The 17,102-nt window shown below is 34.9% G+C and overlaps 1 protein-coding gene across 8 annotated transcripts in view; it reads right to left on the minus strand.

Moving 5' to 3' along the window:
* Positions 1-17,102, minus strand: part of PUM2 (pumilio RNA binding family member 2) — a 101,902-nt gene that overhangs the window by 59,157 nt on the left and 25,643 nt on the right. For 7 of the 8 annotated variants that reach the window (XM_054509608.2, XM_045884155.3, XM_045884160.3 and 4 more), the window contains exons 2-7: positions 16,600-16,668; positions 9,013-9,121; positions 6,349-6,536; positions 5,629-5,798; positions 1,995-2,265; positions 1,665-1,758 (exon numbers count right to left, since the gene is read on the minus strand). In XM_054509608.2, coding sequence (XP_054365583.1) covers positions 1,665-1,758; positions 1,995-2,265; positions 5,629-5,798; positions 6,349-6,536; positions 9,013-9,121; positions 16,600-16,650 — 883 coding nt within the window. In that variant the 5' untranslated portion in view covers positions 16,651-16,668. Of the gene's footprint in view, positions 1-1,664; positions 1,759-1,994; positions 2,266-5,628; positions 5,799-6,348; positions 6,537-9,012; positions 9,122-15,518; positions 15,644-16,599; positions 16,669-17,102 lie in introns of those variants that run through there. The other variant, XM_045884161.3, reaches the window with a different exon arrangement.

Genomic DNA, 17,102 nt, shown 5'->3' on the forward strand with positions numbered 1-17,102 from the left:
TTTAGTATTTGCTAATCAAGAGCTTTCACAGATATCTAAAGATTTAATAAAAGATAGGAGGCCACTTACATTGATAGCAAAAGATAAAATACCTAAGAACAAACTTATCAAGGACTATGCAAACTTACATGAGAAAAACTTTAAAGCACTGATAAACAATACAAAAGCAAACTTGAACAAATGTAAAGATACACAATGTCCTGGTTAGAATACTTAAGGTCATAAAGATGTAGATTTTCCCAAAGTTAATTTAAAATTTAAACCCAATCTTCTGGAAGTAAATAAATAAGCAAATTCTAAAGTTCATATTAAAAAAGCAAATAAGAGGAGAAAATTTAAAACTTCAAAATGTCACATACTAAAACATACCTTAGAGCCTTCAAGAAACAAAAAAGGGTTATACTAGTCTGTGAGTAGACAGGAATCGCTACATTTCTTTTCTTTTTTAAAATTTTATTTATTCATTTGGAAGAGAGAGAGAGAGTGTGCGCACGTGCACACATGCGCGCACAAGCAGGGCGAGAGAGAACCCTAAGCCGACTCAGCGCTGAGTGTGGAGCCATACAAGAGGCTCAATCTCATGACCCTGACATCATGACCTGAGCTGAAATCAAGAATCAGATACTTAACCGACTAAACCACCCAGGTACCCCAGGAATCACTACATTTCTAATAAGAACGACTAAATATAAGGATAAAGGAAGCTGGTGGCAAAGAATGCATGCTGCTATTAGAAGCCATCTAGAAATGCGTGGTCACCTTTGATTAAAACCAAAAATAAAATCTGGGATGTAGGAGACCTTCTTGGATTGACACAGAACAGTACTAAGGTAAGGGAAGAGAATCAACTTAGTATATCACCCCCTCCCAAGCCTGCTTCCATAGGTTATGATGTGGGGAATATTCATACCTTTTCAAACTACTTAATAAATTAAGGTCAGCTAAAATCAGGCATAAAAATGGTTACATAAATCTACACATGTGATAAAGTGATGTAACACATATATATACATTTATCAATTTCATATTCCTGATTTTGGTACTGTACTGTAATTATGTAAGATGTAGCTATATAGGGAAAGCTGGGTGGGGAACCTCTCTGTACTCTCCTTGCAACTCCATGTGACTCTATAATTATTTCAAATTAAAAAGTTAAAAAGCAAACATAAAACCCCAACATGGATAACACGTACCAATGCTTTAGCAGTAACAAATGTGTAATTATAATAATTCACATTAAAGGCTAAAACTCAAGGACCAAATAATGAAGTAAAGAAGAAAATATTTTAAGGAATTTTCTTGGAAATCTGATTTTTTTAAGTAAACATTGTGATTGATAACAGATATAACATACATTTGAATTTCCAAATTTCCAAGTGTTTGACTCTCAACTTGACACAGAAAAAAACTTATGTGCCTCCAGCTTTCATCAAGTTATAGATTTTTATTTTCATTAAATATCCTTGATTAGGATACAATAATCAGAAACAGTTCTTCCCTAGTTAAATCTTTACTCTTGCCATGTAATTACTCTTTGATTTCAATGAGATGTTTTAAAACATAACGAAATAACACCATTCAGTAAAAGAAAAACGAAGCATTCTAATAAACACTAACCCAAGATTTTCTAAGTCTCATCAAAATGGTAACTTACAAAGACTCACCTATATGTGGCTGCTGGGCTGCAGCTAATGCATATTGCTGCTGTTGAGCTGCAGTTAACTGCTGAACTGTTAGTGCATTAGTCCTCTGAAAGAGCTATTAGAGAAAACATTTAATATAAAGATTAGTCTCAAAGCATTTCATTTCTATTTAAAAAGCTGTGAACAGTGTATTTAAACACTTAATCGCTTTCTCAACTATAAAAACATTTTACTTATAAAACATTAAGTATTTAACAACACTCCTGTTATTCATGTCAATGCCTCATAGTACTTCAGGCTACACCAGTACATAGTTAAGAGGAGCTTCATTAAAGGAACTTCATGCTTTACCTGCTGCTGGGAATTGTAATCAAAAAGGCCTACAGTAGCTCCTGAAGAGTCCATGGGTACCTGATTACCAGGATAGTCAAACTGTAAGGAATCCAGACCAACTTGTTCCATGGCATCCAGATTCTGAGTTTCAGGATTTGAAAATTCTTCAACAAGTGGTTTATTAGCTGTAGGATTAGGAAGAGGCCCCAATCCTTCTGGGGGATTAGTATTGGGGCCCAGGCGCTCAACTACTTCAGTTGGAGAAGACTGACGACTTCCAGGAGTACGACTGTATAAAGAAAACAAAGACTTTATGAGTAAAAGTAGTAAGTCAGTCACAGTTGGAATTGGAAAGTAGGAAAATAATGAAAAACAAAGGTTGTAAAATACAGAGGGCAAATCAGGCACCCCAGGTCACTAACCACTCCATCATTTTTTTTCTAACTTCTTCTTAAGAACTGACATGGTTTTGTTTTTTTCATATTACTAATGATCATTCTCTCTAATTTGAATAGCATCAAGATTTAACTCAATTTTACAGATAAGAAAATTAGCCAATATCACAATTTAGGGCTTAGACTACCCGAAATTTTTCTCAAGTCACAGAAAAAATGAATGGTGTATGAATAGCAGACTATCAAGTGACTAACATGGAAAGACTCAAAACCAAAACCCACCTACCATACTCCTGGTCTTGTCTACCAGCACAGAATTTTGCCATATCTTGCTTAATAATGGTTCGGGGGGGAGGGGGGGGATTAGCCATAAAGGATGGCCTTCATGACTTCAGAGTGTAAAATGTGAGATACAATGGAAAACGACATGAACTAAGACGAAGGTTGACTCCGGACTGTCTTTAAATACAATTTTGAGCAAATCAATTCATCTTCCAAGCCTCAGTTTCTTAAAGGAGACTGAAGACATAACCTTCTTGTGCTTACTGTTTCAAGTAAGGACAAAAAATGAAGTGTGAAAAGCCTTTATGACAGCTCTCCAAAAACCATCTTTATCACACAAAATTGTTTCAGTTAAAATCATCAAAAAGAAATAGAAATTTGTAACATATTTACCAATAATTAAGTATGCCCATCAATAAAAAGTATATGTCATATAAAACATCAACTTCCTCTACTAACAAGCCTCCTTAATTTTTTCAAAAAATTTATTGAGCATCGACTCTTCTCTTTTTATCAACATCCTTCATGGTCTAAACCTTATTTTTACTTTATATCTAGACATAATCTATCCTCATTTACAGTGTCTTTTCTTCTACAAAAATATTTTATGCAAGATCTTTTCCCTCACAAGAAATAAGTTTGTTCTGAGGAACATGAGTTCACAGTATATGCAAACGTAAGTACATTAAGTAAATGACAGTAACTATATTACCTGGTTTTCAGTGCCAGTTGTTAACACCTATGTAACTCTGCACCCAAGTTCAGGAGCTTCACATCAAGATAAATTTGCAAACATGTACAGAGCATTTTACAAATTACTTAATAAAATTACTTAATTGTAAGAATCGGTTTCCACGGGGCACCTGGGTGGCTCAGTCGTTAAGCGTCTGCCTTCAGCTCAGGTCATGATCCCAGAATCCTGGGATCGAGCCCCGCATCGGGCTCCCCGCTTGGCAGGAAGCCTGCTTTTCCCTCTCCTACTCCCCCTGCTTGTGTTCCCTCTCTCGCTGTGTCTCTCTCTGTCAAATAAATAAATAAAATCTTTAAAAAAAAAAAAAAAAGAATAGGTTTCCACATATTTAGGTGAACTTACATTTTATTTAAAAATCAACCACTATCCTTGCAATATTTAGAAGAAATTTCTACGTCCTTTCCCCTTTAACCATACCTAATTTTTCATGTGAATATTCAAAGGTTTTTCATTCAGAACATATATGGAAAGAAAAAAAAACCTGAAAGGATCTTCTTTAAAATTAGCCTTTTAGGGGCGCTTGGGTGACTCAGTCGCTAAGCATCTGCCTTCAGCTCAGGTCATGATCCCAGGGTCCTGGGATCGAGCCCCGCATCGGGCTCCCTGCTCAGCGGGAAGCCTGCTTCTCCCTCTCCCACTCCCCTGCTTGTGTTCCCTCTCTTACTGTGTCTCTCTCTGTCAAATAAATAAATAAAATCTTTTAAAAAATAAATAAAATTAGCCTTTTAAAATGAAGCCTACTATAGTTCTTCCCTTCCTTTCAGTTCTACACTCCAGTGATTATATACTGATGCTGTATCAATTAATGTACATATTAGTGATATGTCAGCATAGTGACCATATGGCCACAGCTATTAGTCTGAAACATTTTTACACTATGAAGTATAATACTGTATCTAAAATATTTCATAAACAATTTAAAATGTATACCCCAAACTTAATGGAATAAAATTAGAATGCTAAAAAATGTAAAAGTTCATAATATGAAGAAGCATAGCCTTTCATACAAACAACTCTAATACAGCAATAATTAGAGAATATAAGAGAAAAAAGGCACTGCGCTATTAAGTGGTGCTATTTTCTTGCTATAGTTAATGGTGTATTAACACTTCAATTATAAATGCATACTCTGAAGGGCTCATAATCAACTCAGTTTTAAATACATGCCCTTGACTAAAACTCAGATTACATAATTGCAGAAAAGTAAAATCAGGATAAGGTTCTAAAACAAATTGAAAAGCATTAAATTTATTTCTTATCAAAGAGGTTTACTGGTTTTGGATGCTTTTTTGCAGTTAGAACAGATACAAATGGCACTGTTTTAAGAAGCATTTTACTCTGCTTTTGATAATTAAAGGCAATAAATGTAAAAGCATACCACCCATATATATGGTTATACTCAGTTAACTGAGATTTCATGGTTCACAAGATCTTAAAGAAACAGCTCATTTTCAGGTATAAGCCCCAAAACATCTGACTAATGAAGTATAAAGTATAGGAATTCAGGATGAAGAAACAAATCCCTAATATCTAGGTAAATGCACACTGCCTAATCTGAGATCAAAGCCAGAAGAAAATACTTATTTAATTACCATAAAGAGACAACTAAAAAGTTACAACTTAAAGAATTCTAAGCTTAAAGTTAACTTTTTGAAGTCTCTAATATGTTCCCTACTTCAGGAATAGTTTCAGGAATATTAAGTATTACCATAAATTCATATATACTAAAGAAGAAAGGTCACAGCTTCCAAGCTAATTATGTTCCCTCATTTCCAAGATTAAGAGTTAGATTGGGGGGGGGTACAATATAGGGGTAGAAGGAAGAGGAAACTCCACAGAAAGGTGCTCAAGAGCAACCCCGAAAGGAGTTTGCCAAGAAAAACCAGATTAAACCTAAAATTCACTAAATATTAGCAGGGAGGAAAAAGTTAAATTTTAGACTACCATAGGAGCAGAAAGGTAACAGCAACTTCTAACATTACTTCTTTAATGGAATGCACTGTTTTAGAGACTACTTTGAAGAATTATTTAAAAAAAAAAAAAAAAGGTTCACAATCAACTAATACTCCTTAGGAAAAAAATTAAATCTTCTTCTGGATTAACACAAGGTACAAAGGGAAATAAAATAAACCAAAATTGGAAAATGTCTAAATCAATCACACCAACTAGTAGTAATTATCCCTAAAGAGATATGCTTTTCTTCTTGAGAAAGTTAAAGTCTTACTTAAAATCTTTGCAATCGGCATCCATTCCATTTGGCAAACCTCTGCCATTTATTTTAGAATCATCATCATCTCCTTGTTTAAGATCTCTGTTTTGGTCCTCCTCAAATGGAGAAGCCTTGCCTTTTTGATCTCCTTTCTCAGGTCCATCTGTTTCAGCATCTCTAGTGCCCTGAGGAAAAAGAATCTGTTTGATTCTGAATATTTAATAGAACACAAAAAAAGGCTCCATAAGGTGACCTAAAACTGCGCTATAGTGCACGTAAACAATAAAAGCATTGTACCTTATTTTAATTTTGTAATCAACTAATTTATCAAAGGCAAAAAAATTGAGCACAAAACAGTGATTTATAACAGAAGGGCTAAGGCAACCTTAACTATAGCGGTGCTGGAAAAGCAGTAACACCACAGACGAAATTAAAATTCTACTTAATGCAGATGATTTTTAGTTACTTTCACATCAAACACTACCATAAATAAGCAACTGTAATCTTGCAAATTATGTTTCATAATTAATATGGCTTGATTTTTGTAACATGGCTAAGGTTATATTCCCATTGGTTCTACTATTTCATGTATTTCAAGAAGTGGCCAAGAGAAGAAAACCAGAGCTCCAATAACTGCAAGATTTCCTTGAGCTCTGGAAGAGCCAAAAAAATAAATGGACTTAAAAGATAACCAAATAACCATTAATTAAATATTTCTTTATTCAAAATACTTACAAAAGTTCCCTTCCTAAATCGAGAATCCAATTTATCAGCAGGAGAAGAACTTAATACATATTCTACCATGCTCACACCAAGGCCTCCACTTTCTGATCGCGGAGACAGTATTGCATTTACTTCACTGTTTCCATGAAAACCCTGTCCAGATCTTCTCTGTACCATAATAGGCTGGGACATTGAATGGTCTGTTTGGAAGGAAAAACACAATTACATATTTGTACTTTTAAACTAACCAAAATGTATTTATATAAATTAATAAAGTAAAAAAAAAAAAAATCGGCATACTGTTTTATTTTGAATGTTATTATAATCTTAATAAAAAGCTTTCATACTCTTGAAACTCACTGGCCTGGGCACATTTCTTGGGAATACAGACAGAGCCATTTGGTTAACAAAAAAAAGTAAAAGCCGATATGAAGAACAGTCAAACCAGAAAGGTCAACGGAGACAGAAACATTAACCTGAAGGCTCTGCTACCTAGAAGCATCTTGTTAAAATATTAAAGCTTTCTTCATGATTCATAATAATTCAAAATAGAAACCTAGAAGAATAAAAAGAACTCCTAAACTGGCAGAGGCACATCTCAAGCTCATAGTTATATACTGGGCAGATTCAGAACACATGGCTGTACCACTATAAACACAAACAAATACGTTTGGAAAATATTAGTTAATATCACAGAATTTTCTACTCTTGGTGTAAAAAACTGTCACCTAAAGATTATTTTTAAAAGTCCCTTCTAGGGACACCTGGGTAGCTCAGTTGTTAAGCATCTGCCTTCGGCTCAGGTCATGATCCCAGGATCCTGGGATCCAGCCCCACATTGGGCCCCCTGATTGACGGGGAGCCTGCTTCTCCCTCTCCCTCTGCCTGCAGCTCCCCCCACTTGTGTGCATTCTCTGTCAAATAAATAAAATCTAAATAAATAAATAAATGTCCCTTCCTAGTTTAAAAGTTTTCCATTTATTTTTAACAAAAAATTATTCAACTGGTGTGAATAACTTTTCTACACATTTTTATGACAAAAAGAAAAAAAGCAGTATTTAAGATTAGAGAACAAATGGGATACAAATATAATAAAACATTTGAGGCAACATTCAAATATTGTTTTTTTAAGGCACCAATAAGCTACCCCTGGTTCATTTGTTATCACACAGAATACTCAATATTAGTCCGGTCCTTAACAGGCTGAACTATCACGGTAGTACTCAGCCATCACTTCACGAACTCTTATGTTTTTAAATGACTACTACTTTTGTTAAAGCATATTAAAACATTTCATTGCAGTACCTTTATCCACAAGAGATTAGTCATTATATTTTTCATTCACTCATTTACCCATTCATTAACATAGTTCAAACAAATGTTGGTTTATGGTCTCTTGTATGCTGGGCATTGTGCTATGTATGGGGAGTCCAAGAACAAACAACACAGTCCCTGCCCTAAGGCAATCGTAACAGAGTAAAAGTGCATCAGTAAAAATGATCCAGGATACTATGGAAACAGAAAGAAGGAACATTAATCCTTCCCAGTCTTAGAGTGAATCCCAAAGTGATACGAAGGGTAAAGAGTTAAAGTCAGCAAAAAATAGAAGAACATGAGGGTGAGAAAGAGAACTTCAGTTAGAGGGGCGCCTGGGTGGCTCAGGTCATGATCCCACGGTCCTGGGATCGAGCCCCGCATCAGGCTCCCTGCTCAGCGGGAAGCCTGCTTCTCCCTCTCCCCCGCCCCCTGCTTGTGTTCCCTCTCTGTGTCTCTGTCAAACAAAATCCTTAAATTCAGTTAGAGAAACTAACTATATGATAAAGTCTCCTGCAGTCATGGAAAGACTCTTCTTTAGAACAATTCCTCTAGAACAAGGAATATCTTACTCGTATTTGTAACATACTTCGCATTCAATAAATGTTCTATAAACAAAATAACTTCTAATTTTTTCATTCATTTCTAATTTCCTCCTATCTCTGGGTAAAGACTAATATTCATCTTCAAAATTTTATCCATACAGCTAAAAAGAGTTAAGTTGCAAGAGGAAGTGGCACAAGAAATTAAAAATACAAACTTGACACTAACTAAAAAGAAATATATAATGTTGCTTAAATATTTTATTGCCTGTACAAGTTGTCCTCCAAATGTAACATACCAAAAATATTTCCCAACCATCCATCTTGAAAATAATCTCTCATTACCATGTTGTGCTCAAGATGTTTTGCTTCAGAATGCTTTAAAAAATATTTGGTTCTGGTAAATAAAGTAATTAAGCACTCGACCTTCAAAACAAAAATTAAAACATGTCTACTTTCGAGCACAAGTAATTTTATTTTAAAGATTTTATTTATTTTTGCGAGAGAGAGAAAAAGCATGGGGGGGCGGGGGGGGGGGTGCCAAAGGGAGAATAAAGAAACACCCGGGTAATTTACACTCAAAATTTAAAGTTAATTTGATTAATTATCATCCAGTAATATTTTACGTGACAAAGACTTCTATTAAGTAGACCATTAGATAAGGGTTAATTTACATTAAAAATGTACATTATAATGACTTACAAAATTTTCAACAAAGTCATCAGAAATTTGCTCCAAATACTGTCTGTCTGGGGGTAGGCAGGGTTTCAAAAAATTCAAGTAAACTCATAATTCTCACACATTAACACCAATAACTTACGAGAAGTTCCCCATGCAGTCTCTCTCCATTCATCATCCCCAAGAAATATGCCTTTTTGTCCATCTTTTGTTGAATCATCAGGTTCCCAAAACTTTTTGGTAGGCAAAAGCTATTTGGGAGGGAAAAAAATATTAATTTAAGTTTCACTCTAATTGCAAATTTATTCTAATTCCATGTGGGTGAAAGAGAACTTACCACCAATATGTACAAGTGAGTTTTCAATACTAAGGAAAATTCAGAGATAACTATTTTCTATTTTTTCTTGTTAATAATAAAATAACTCCCCACTTAATGTTTGGGTACTGGCTCCAGTAATTCTAACCCTGAACACTAGTCAAAGTCCACTTCTGACTCTTCTACATGTTTGAAATGGTTTTACCATCATGTGACTTTCTTTATAAATTTTTTCAAAAAACCTACTAAATTTCTTAATATAGGTAATAAAAACATCTATACAAAAAGGTGAAAACCTCTCCTTTACTTCCTCTCCTTTACTGCCCTTGGATCACCTCCTATGCCATAGCTTCCATGATAGAAAATACATCTTCACTTTTACTTCATAACTTCACGACTCTTCCTAGGTCTGGAGTGCTAGCAATCTATCAATTCCAAATCAGGAACCTGTGGATGGTGGAAGACACACAGAAAGGAACCCATAATCTAAAAGCCCCATGCTCTATCTACCATACATGTGACACACAGAGCACGTAAAAATTGTGTTGATACAATGATTCACTGATTATTCAAAATGTACATTTGGCTAATTCCTAATGATACTTTATCACTCGTCCTAGCCTCTCCTCTCTACCTTCCCTGATACTCAGAGAAGATGGACTGGGGATATGTTTGTTTGAAAACAATAGATTGGTTTCCTGAGGCATGCATTTAGCATTTTAAATAAGCATTCCTCAGATCTCTTCCCTCTCAGCCCATAATTAGGTACCCAGTCTTTCAGTGGTCATAATTAAACCTGTATATACTTCTAACACTATACTTATCACACTAAATTACCTGTTTGCCCCCTTAGGGACATGGTAACCTTATTTTCAGAGAGCTCACAAACATACAAACTAAATGTAATAAAACAAACTCAGTAAAACCTGAATTGGATCTGAGAAATAAAACTCTGTGTTGGGTGTGAAAGTGTGAGTGGAAGGCGAGGAAGATAAAGTAAATCATGAACAAAGGCACAACCTAGTAAATTGCATTGTGTGTACAACAAGGTATGAGATGATGAACAGATGAGGGAATGTCAAAGCTGATGCTGGGAAAGCTTTCTAGGTCAGATCCTCAGGAACCTTAACGACAAGTTAAAGTAAAACTGCACATTACTTTGAAGTAAAGGGAATCCACAGAGGTTGTTAAGAGTGATACTGTGTTTCAGAAAACAACTCAAGTTGTAAGCTATAAGAATAATGGATATTCCTAGACTACAGACAAAGAAATCAGTTTAGCAGAACTACAACAGGGCCAAGATGGTAAGAACTGGAATAAGGCACTAACAGAAAGAATTGAAAAATAAAATGGTTTGAGAGATATTTAGGAGAGTCAGTAGGATATGATTACAAACGGGGAGGAGATTGATAAAATTTTAAAATTTGGGTAATAAGGTAAATGTAGTATTACTGACCAAACAAAAAACCAGAAGCAGCTTTGATGGCAGGGGGAAAAGTTCAATTTGGGCATGTTCCTAATCTACAGATTTTTTGCTAAACTATATATATTTAATTTTAAAGGAAACTAACTTCCGCTAGTTTAAAAAGAAAAGTTTCTCCATGTTAGGAACTGGGCTGGGCTGCAAATGATTTGTGCACAGACATTTTAAACAATAATCTGCTCTAATAAAGATCCCAGCCAAATGCAACCTCTGTTCCTTTGTTTTTTTTAAATCTCACTATAAAAGGTTCATGTACAAAATGTAAAGCCGATTAATACTAAAACACTGTGCTTGATATAAATAATTGAACATTCATTCATAGTAAAACCCAACTTAATCCTTCAAAATACCATTAAAAAAATGGCTCCTGAGAAAATAAAGTTTTTACCTCACACATCATGAAAAAAGATTCAATATCAAAGTAATAGTAACAAATAAGGAATTGAGAATAAAATTTTAACAACTTAATAGAAGCAGTCATCATAGACACAGAAGTGGCTTAAAACTAATCTTCTAAGGTAGCAGAAATAATAGAAACTCTTTGAGGAAACCATTCCAAAGTCTTTGTGATAAAAGTTCTACGTAGTGTTTTAACAGAGAAACTCATATATCACTGCTTTAAAATACAAATTGTACAACTAGGGAAAAAAAAATCTATGTTAAGCACTTATGCAATGTGCCTACTTTCTGCCAAGCACTATACTATGAATATCTTTTCATTTTGCAAACATTTGTAAGTTATCATGCACAGGAAAATAATTTAGTAGTTAATAAAATTAACACTTCTACTGACAAAGACCTGTACATTCTAGGAACAACTTTTTGTGACAGTTTAGACACTGATTCCAAATACTTTCAGAAACTACTAGTTTGTGACCAAGAATAAATTAAATTAAAATGAACTAAATATAGGGGAAGGCAATAATTCAGGATAGAACAGAAACAAACAAACAAAAAAGATTTAGGCAGTACACTGGTTGTAACAGCAGCAGAAATTTGCCCCCGGAGACTCTTTTACTGTAGTAGAAATGGGGAAGAATATTACAGAAAACAAGGGCTAACAGATCTTAAAGATCTGTAAAATATATGATCCACTACCACTTCATATTAGTTCCGTAATTCACAAAAGCTTTAAACCAAGGTCAAGCAATTCAGTATTTGTCAACCTGCACCTTTGTCCTTCCAACTGAGAAATGACTGGGTGAACATACAAATTCATCCCCCAATTGTCCACCATTTTATTAGTTCTTTCTTTCAAGAAGCTAATTTATGGCTTTCCCTCTCCATCATCAAAGAAATCAGTCAACAACCTAGCATACTGCCTCAAAAATACATAATAAATTCCTACTAGAATTTAGAGGTACGCCTGATTTAATACAAATTATTACATAAAATCACATAACCAACCAAGTTAACATAATCCCAAGAATCAAAAGAATCTGAAAAGCTTTATGTCTACAATACAGTGTTTTAAATTAAGGTGTTCATAAAACATCCAAACTTGGGACACTTTTGAGGAAGGGGGTGCTATTAATAATTATGCCACGACAAGAGATATGTATCTGGACTGTCTGGGCAAATTAGGATGTAAAATGACTATCTATGGAAATTCAGAAAAGAGAGGCATAGATGCTAATAACTAAATGTGTTGAGAACAAAAAACACAAGGTAATTCCCTATAACCCCAGATTAGTGCTTTTCCAGACTTTAATCTCTTCTGTTAAGAAAAGAGATCAACACTTCTTTATTTTTTCAAATCATACAACTTCCTCAAATCTTCTCCATTCCTAATATCCTTTAACAGAAAACATTAGATGTCATCACTTCCAATAGGAAGCAGTATTGTAAACAGTCAAGGCATTCATGAGTTTATACCATTCCATTACTACCATACATGATCTTAGGCCAGTTAACCATTCTGAGCTTCAGTTTCCTCATCTGTAAGGATAATAAAGCAACTGTCGTAGAGTTTCTATGAGGCTAGAATGAAATAGCGTAAGTAAACGGCCTAGAACAGTATCCAGCACACTGCAGACACATAAATATTAGGTATCTTTACTACAAAAAATAGGAATCTTCTAATATTATAAAACATAAGTAAGGGGCGCCTGGGTGGCTCAGTTGGTTAAGCGACTGCCTTCGGCTCGGGTCATGATCCTGGAGTCCTGGGATCGAGTCCCGCATCGGGCTCCCTGCTCAGCGGGGAGTCTGCTTCTCCCTCTGACCCTCCCCCCTCTCATGCTCTATCTCATTCTCTCTCTTAAATAAATAAAATCTTAAAAAAAAAAAAAAAATAAGTAACATACTGACCAGCAACATTTAACTGGCTAAGAACTATGACATTATTCATTATAAAAATCTTGTCTATAGCTATTTGCCTTCTTTTTCAAGTCCATTTGAGTATCGTAGGAGAATCATGAAACAAAGAACAGATGCCTAATACAGTCCCATTCTGCATAAGGAAACAGAACCAAGGTTACACATATGGCTAGTAAATGGCTGCATTAGGATTTGAACCCATCAATCTCTATAATTTTAACGTTCATTCTCTTTACACTTAACTACCATAGAAGATGGTTCTTCTCAATCACAGTCTAATTAATCAGTACTTCTGAAAATTCCCAGTATTAGAATACCACTAGATATAATAAACTTTAATGATATTATCATGATATTCTGCCTATATAATGTGGGTATTCATTACTGTGGATAAACTTTAAGGTAGAATTGTTAAGACAAAGATTTATGTAGACAAAACTATGATCTATCTTCAAGTAGCTGGTTTCCATTCTAGTTATCCCTAACAGATCAGATCAGAGCTAGAACATTTGAGATATGTGTAATTCATACAAAAGGTTATTCTTATTACTGTCTCCAAAGAAGTCAGTCTTACTTGAGGTCATAGCACTAGTGATAGATCAGAGAAAACAGAAGTCTCCTTACTCCCCTATCCAGTATTCCACTTCACCACACCACCTGGGATCTCAGCACATAATTTTCTTTAAATATTATTGTGTAAGAAACGAGGGGGCATTATTTATCATACTAAGCTATGAATACTCCCCCCAAAAGACACATTAATTCAGTGACTTAAAGTTAAATTCTGGGTTTCCTAAAGAATTTCAGGCAGGGGCCTCTTTCCCCCTATTTAAAAAATAAACAGGAACATACAGTGTGTGTATAAAACAACAGGTATGTGCCTCTGCAGTGTAGTTTTATTTTTTAAGATGTTATTTATTTATTTGACAGAGAGAGAGAGCACAAATAGGGGGAGCAGCAGGCCAAGGGAGAGGGAGAAGCAGGCTCCCTGCCAAGCAGGGAGCCGGATCCCAGGCTCCTGGGATCATGACCTGAGCCGAAGGCAGACACAACAACCGAGCCACCCAGGTGCCCCTGCAGTGTAGTTTTAAAACACTATACTAATGAAACTGAGTCCAACCTCCTATGAATGAGCTTTGCTCTTTTTAAGTGATATGATGTAATACAAATCAGGAAGTCTTTTGACAAAAACATGCTATGGAAAAATATGGAAAGAATGAGTTTATGAATGGATGAATACAGATCTGTTCCCATTTCTGGATGACCAAATAGAAAAGACTGCCCTTCTGATGATGGGTCAGCACAGAATACCATGATCTACAAAACCCAGTACATTTGAAAACAGTCCTGTATGTAATGCAGTGCTTTCTACATTAGAGATCTATAACAACTTAAGACATAAGAAAACTTTATTTTTGAAGAAAAAGTCAAGAATAGGGCAATCCATTAAAAAAGGATGTCACATTAAAAAAATAAACAAGCAATTTTAGAAAACGGAAGAGCCAGAAACTCAGGGCTACTTTTAATTTATTAAAATGAATGGATTCTGGGATAAAACAAAAACAAAACACCTCACCTGTCAGGAAAGGAGGAGAAGACTGGTGAGAGAGAGACAGGCAAAGAAGGAAATCCCAGAAGGTTCCCTGCTGCCTGTGAGATGAGGAAAGATAGAAAGGCTTGTGGGAGAGAGAACCCAGAGACAGAAACCTGAGTAGGTCTCTTATCTATCTCCTAGAGGTAACAGAATTAGTTGGTAAACTGTTAAGAAAAAATACTTAATTAGTGAGTAACAGCTTATTTAAAAATACATTTCTACTAAATGAAGGTCACAGAAGCACTGACCTACTGCTATCTGCCCAAAAAAAGCAGGCAGTCTATACCCTACCTACTTGTACTCTGCCTATCTGAAATTTCCATTAAGAAAGCCTAGATTTAAGTTTAGATCAACATACTATTCCAACCCAGCTTGTCTCTTTTCCAAAAACATCAAGTGTACTTCCTCCACCCTCAAGTAACTAACCAAACTCTTCCAACTATTTCTGATCATGACATTTTTTTAACTGCAAAGATGTCTTTGCATTTATCAACCACTATTTGGAAATGGAGGGAGAAAATAAGCCAATCGGTTTGTACAATGTAGATCACTGTACAATGTAGATCTAGGAAGCAAAGTGCTGGGGGGGTCTAAGAGAATTAAGTTAATGATGTGACTTTACTTGCTCTTAAAAATCAAGTTTGTCAGAGACTAGGCTGAAACACTGTTCAAACCTGCTTTCAAGATAGGTTATTCTGCTTTTTAAAGACTAGCAGTGAACAAAACAAAAGCCCTTTTCAACTGCTTCTTTTTATTCGCCCATAGTGTAAATAATGCCTAAGCAGCCACTGTACTGCAGTGAAGCTCTATAGTTTTTTGTTGTTGTTTGACTAAAAAATTATTCCCCCTTTCAAATCTTTCTGAGGGACTAGAATTTTACCTTATGCACTAGACTAACAAGTTTACTTTGGCAACACTTTAAGCACCTTAACTCACCCTTAAATCAGTCCTCTGAAAATGACAAACTCTTTGGAAAACGCTGTTCTGGAGAAGGGAAGGGTTAGCTAGCTGCAGGGTGCCCTCTTGTGGCCCAGAGGAGTGACTGGACTCTTTTTCTGCATCTGAAGAGCACACAGCATTGGATGGAGTGAGTCTCATGAAGGTCTCTAATCTACCAAAGTAAAATAATCTCCAGGAGCAAGCAGTTAATTACACATCTTATGTCTGTTCACTGTTATGTTCTATTAGCAAAGTCCACACTATGTTAGTACTATAGAACATGACAAAATAAAGATGTGACCACAAGGGCTTTTATAAGCAATTAAAGTTTTCTAAATATTCTTTAGGTATATGGAAAACAGCATTTTGATGCCTTAAATTATGTTATGGTGCAGTTAAATGGGATACCCCAATGAAAATCATATATTAACAGGACTGATAAAATCTATTAAAAAATTCAGAGTGCTCACTGTGTGTCAGTCATTCAAAGCTAACAATCTACAGAGAAGACTAATATAAAACAAACTGTAACAAAGTAATATAATAAAAATATGTATAAAGATCTATGAGAAGTCAGAAGAGGAAGTAATTAATTCTACTACAGATAGCAATGGGACAATAGTAAGACTCTCATTTCTCAGTACAGTCTTGTATAGGATTAGAAGTTAATTAAGCGAACAGTAAACAAGGAGAGATTTTTGGAAGAGAGAATAGTGAACAATTAAGTGTGGCTAAAGCAAACATCATACATATATAAAACAGCAGGACGAGGATAAAGAAAGGCTCTTCAGAGCCAAGTAATTGTGGTTCATTACCAAAATATAAAACATTAATTTCTAAACCAAGTCGATCACATCAACTAGACACAATCTCACTAAAAATTACTGCTAGGGGTTAAAAAAAAAAAAAAAGCTGAAATCACCACAATACAGAATTGTATAATCCAAGATTTAAAAAACCCACATCATGTGGAAGACATAACCACTATTTTCAAGAATATTTATGGTTAAAAAAATGAGTCTCAATGGCTCAAATAATCAAAGTGAGGTATACATTCTTAGTATTCATAAATACTTACCTCTCCCATTCCCCGAGATTCTAATGCAAGAGCTTGAAAATCATGATTCATTTCATCCACAGATCAAACCTGTTGAATAACAAAAACAAAAATCAGTAAAATTTAAACAGACTGCATCAAATATTTTTATATTATATTGCTATTACTGTTATTAGCATGAGCTGAGATGGGCAAAAATCGATTTCTCTATGAAGACAGATTTTCCTAAATAGAGCACATAATAGCAATCTACATTAAAATGAAAATTAAAACCCTGGGGTCAAAGGTTCTTGGGCTATTATGTATGCCAAGAGAAACCCCTACTAGTTGAGCAAAATAGATGGAAAGTAAAGAATAAAGGAAGCAAGCTCAAATACTAAAATATAGTCTGTTTTTTTTGTTATAGCTCCAATTACAAAATTACTGTTTTACTTCAACATTTTTCAAAACTTCTCAGCATTTCATTATTTGTAGATCTTATACCAATGATAAAAAGTCACTGAAAATATTTAAGTGGTGATCCA

The sequence above is a fragment of the Mirounga angustirostris genome, unplaced genomic scaffold, assembly GCF_029215605.1.
Source record: "Mirounga angustirostris isolate CCGP_5_RB_7025 unplaced genomic scaffold, mMirAng1.0.hap1 SCAF_10, whole genome shotgun sequence".
In the NCBI taxonomy this organism is placed as follows: domain Eukaryota; kingdom Metazoa; phylum Chordata; class Mammalia; order Carnivora; family Phocidae; genus Mirounga; species Mirounga angustirostris.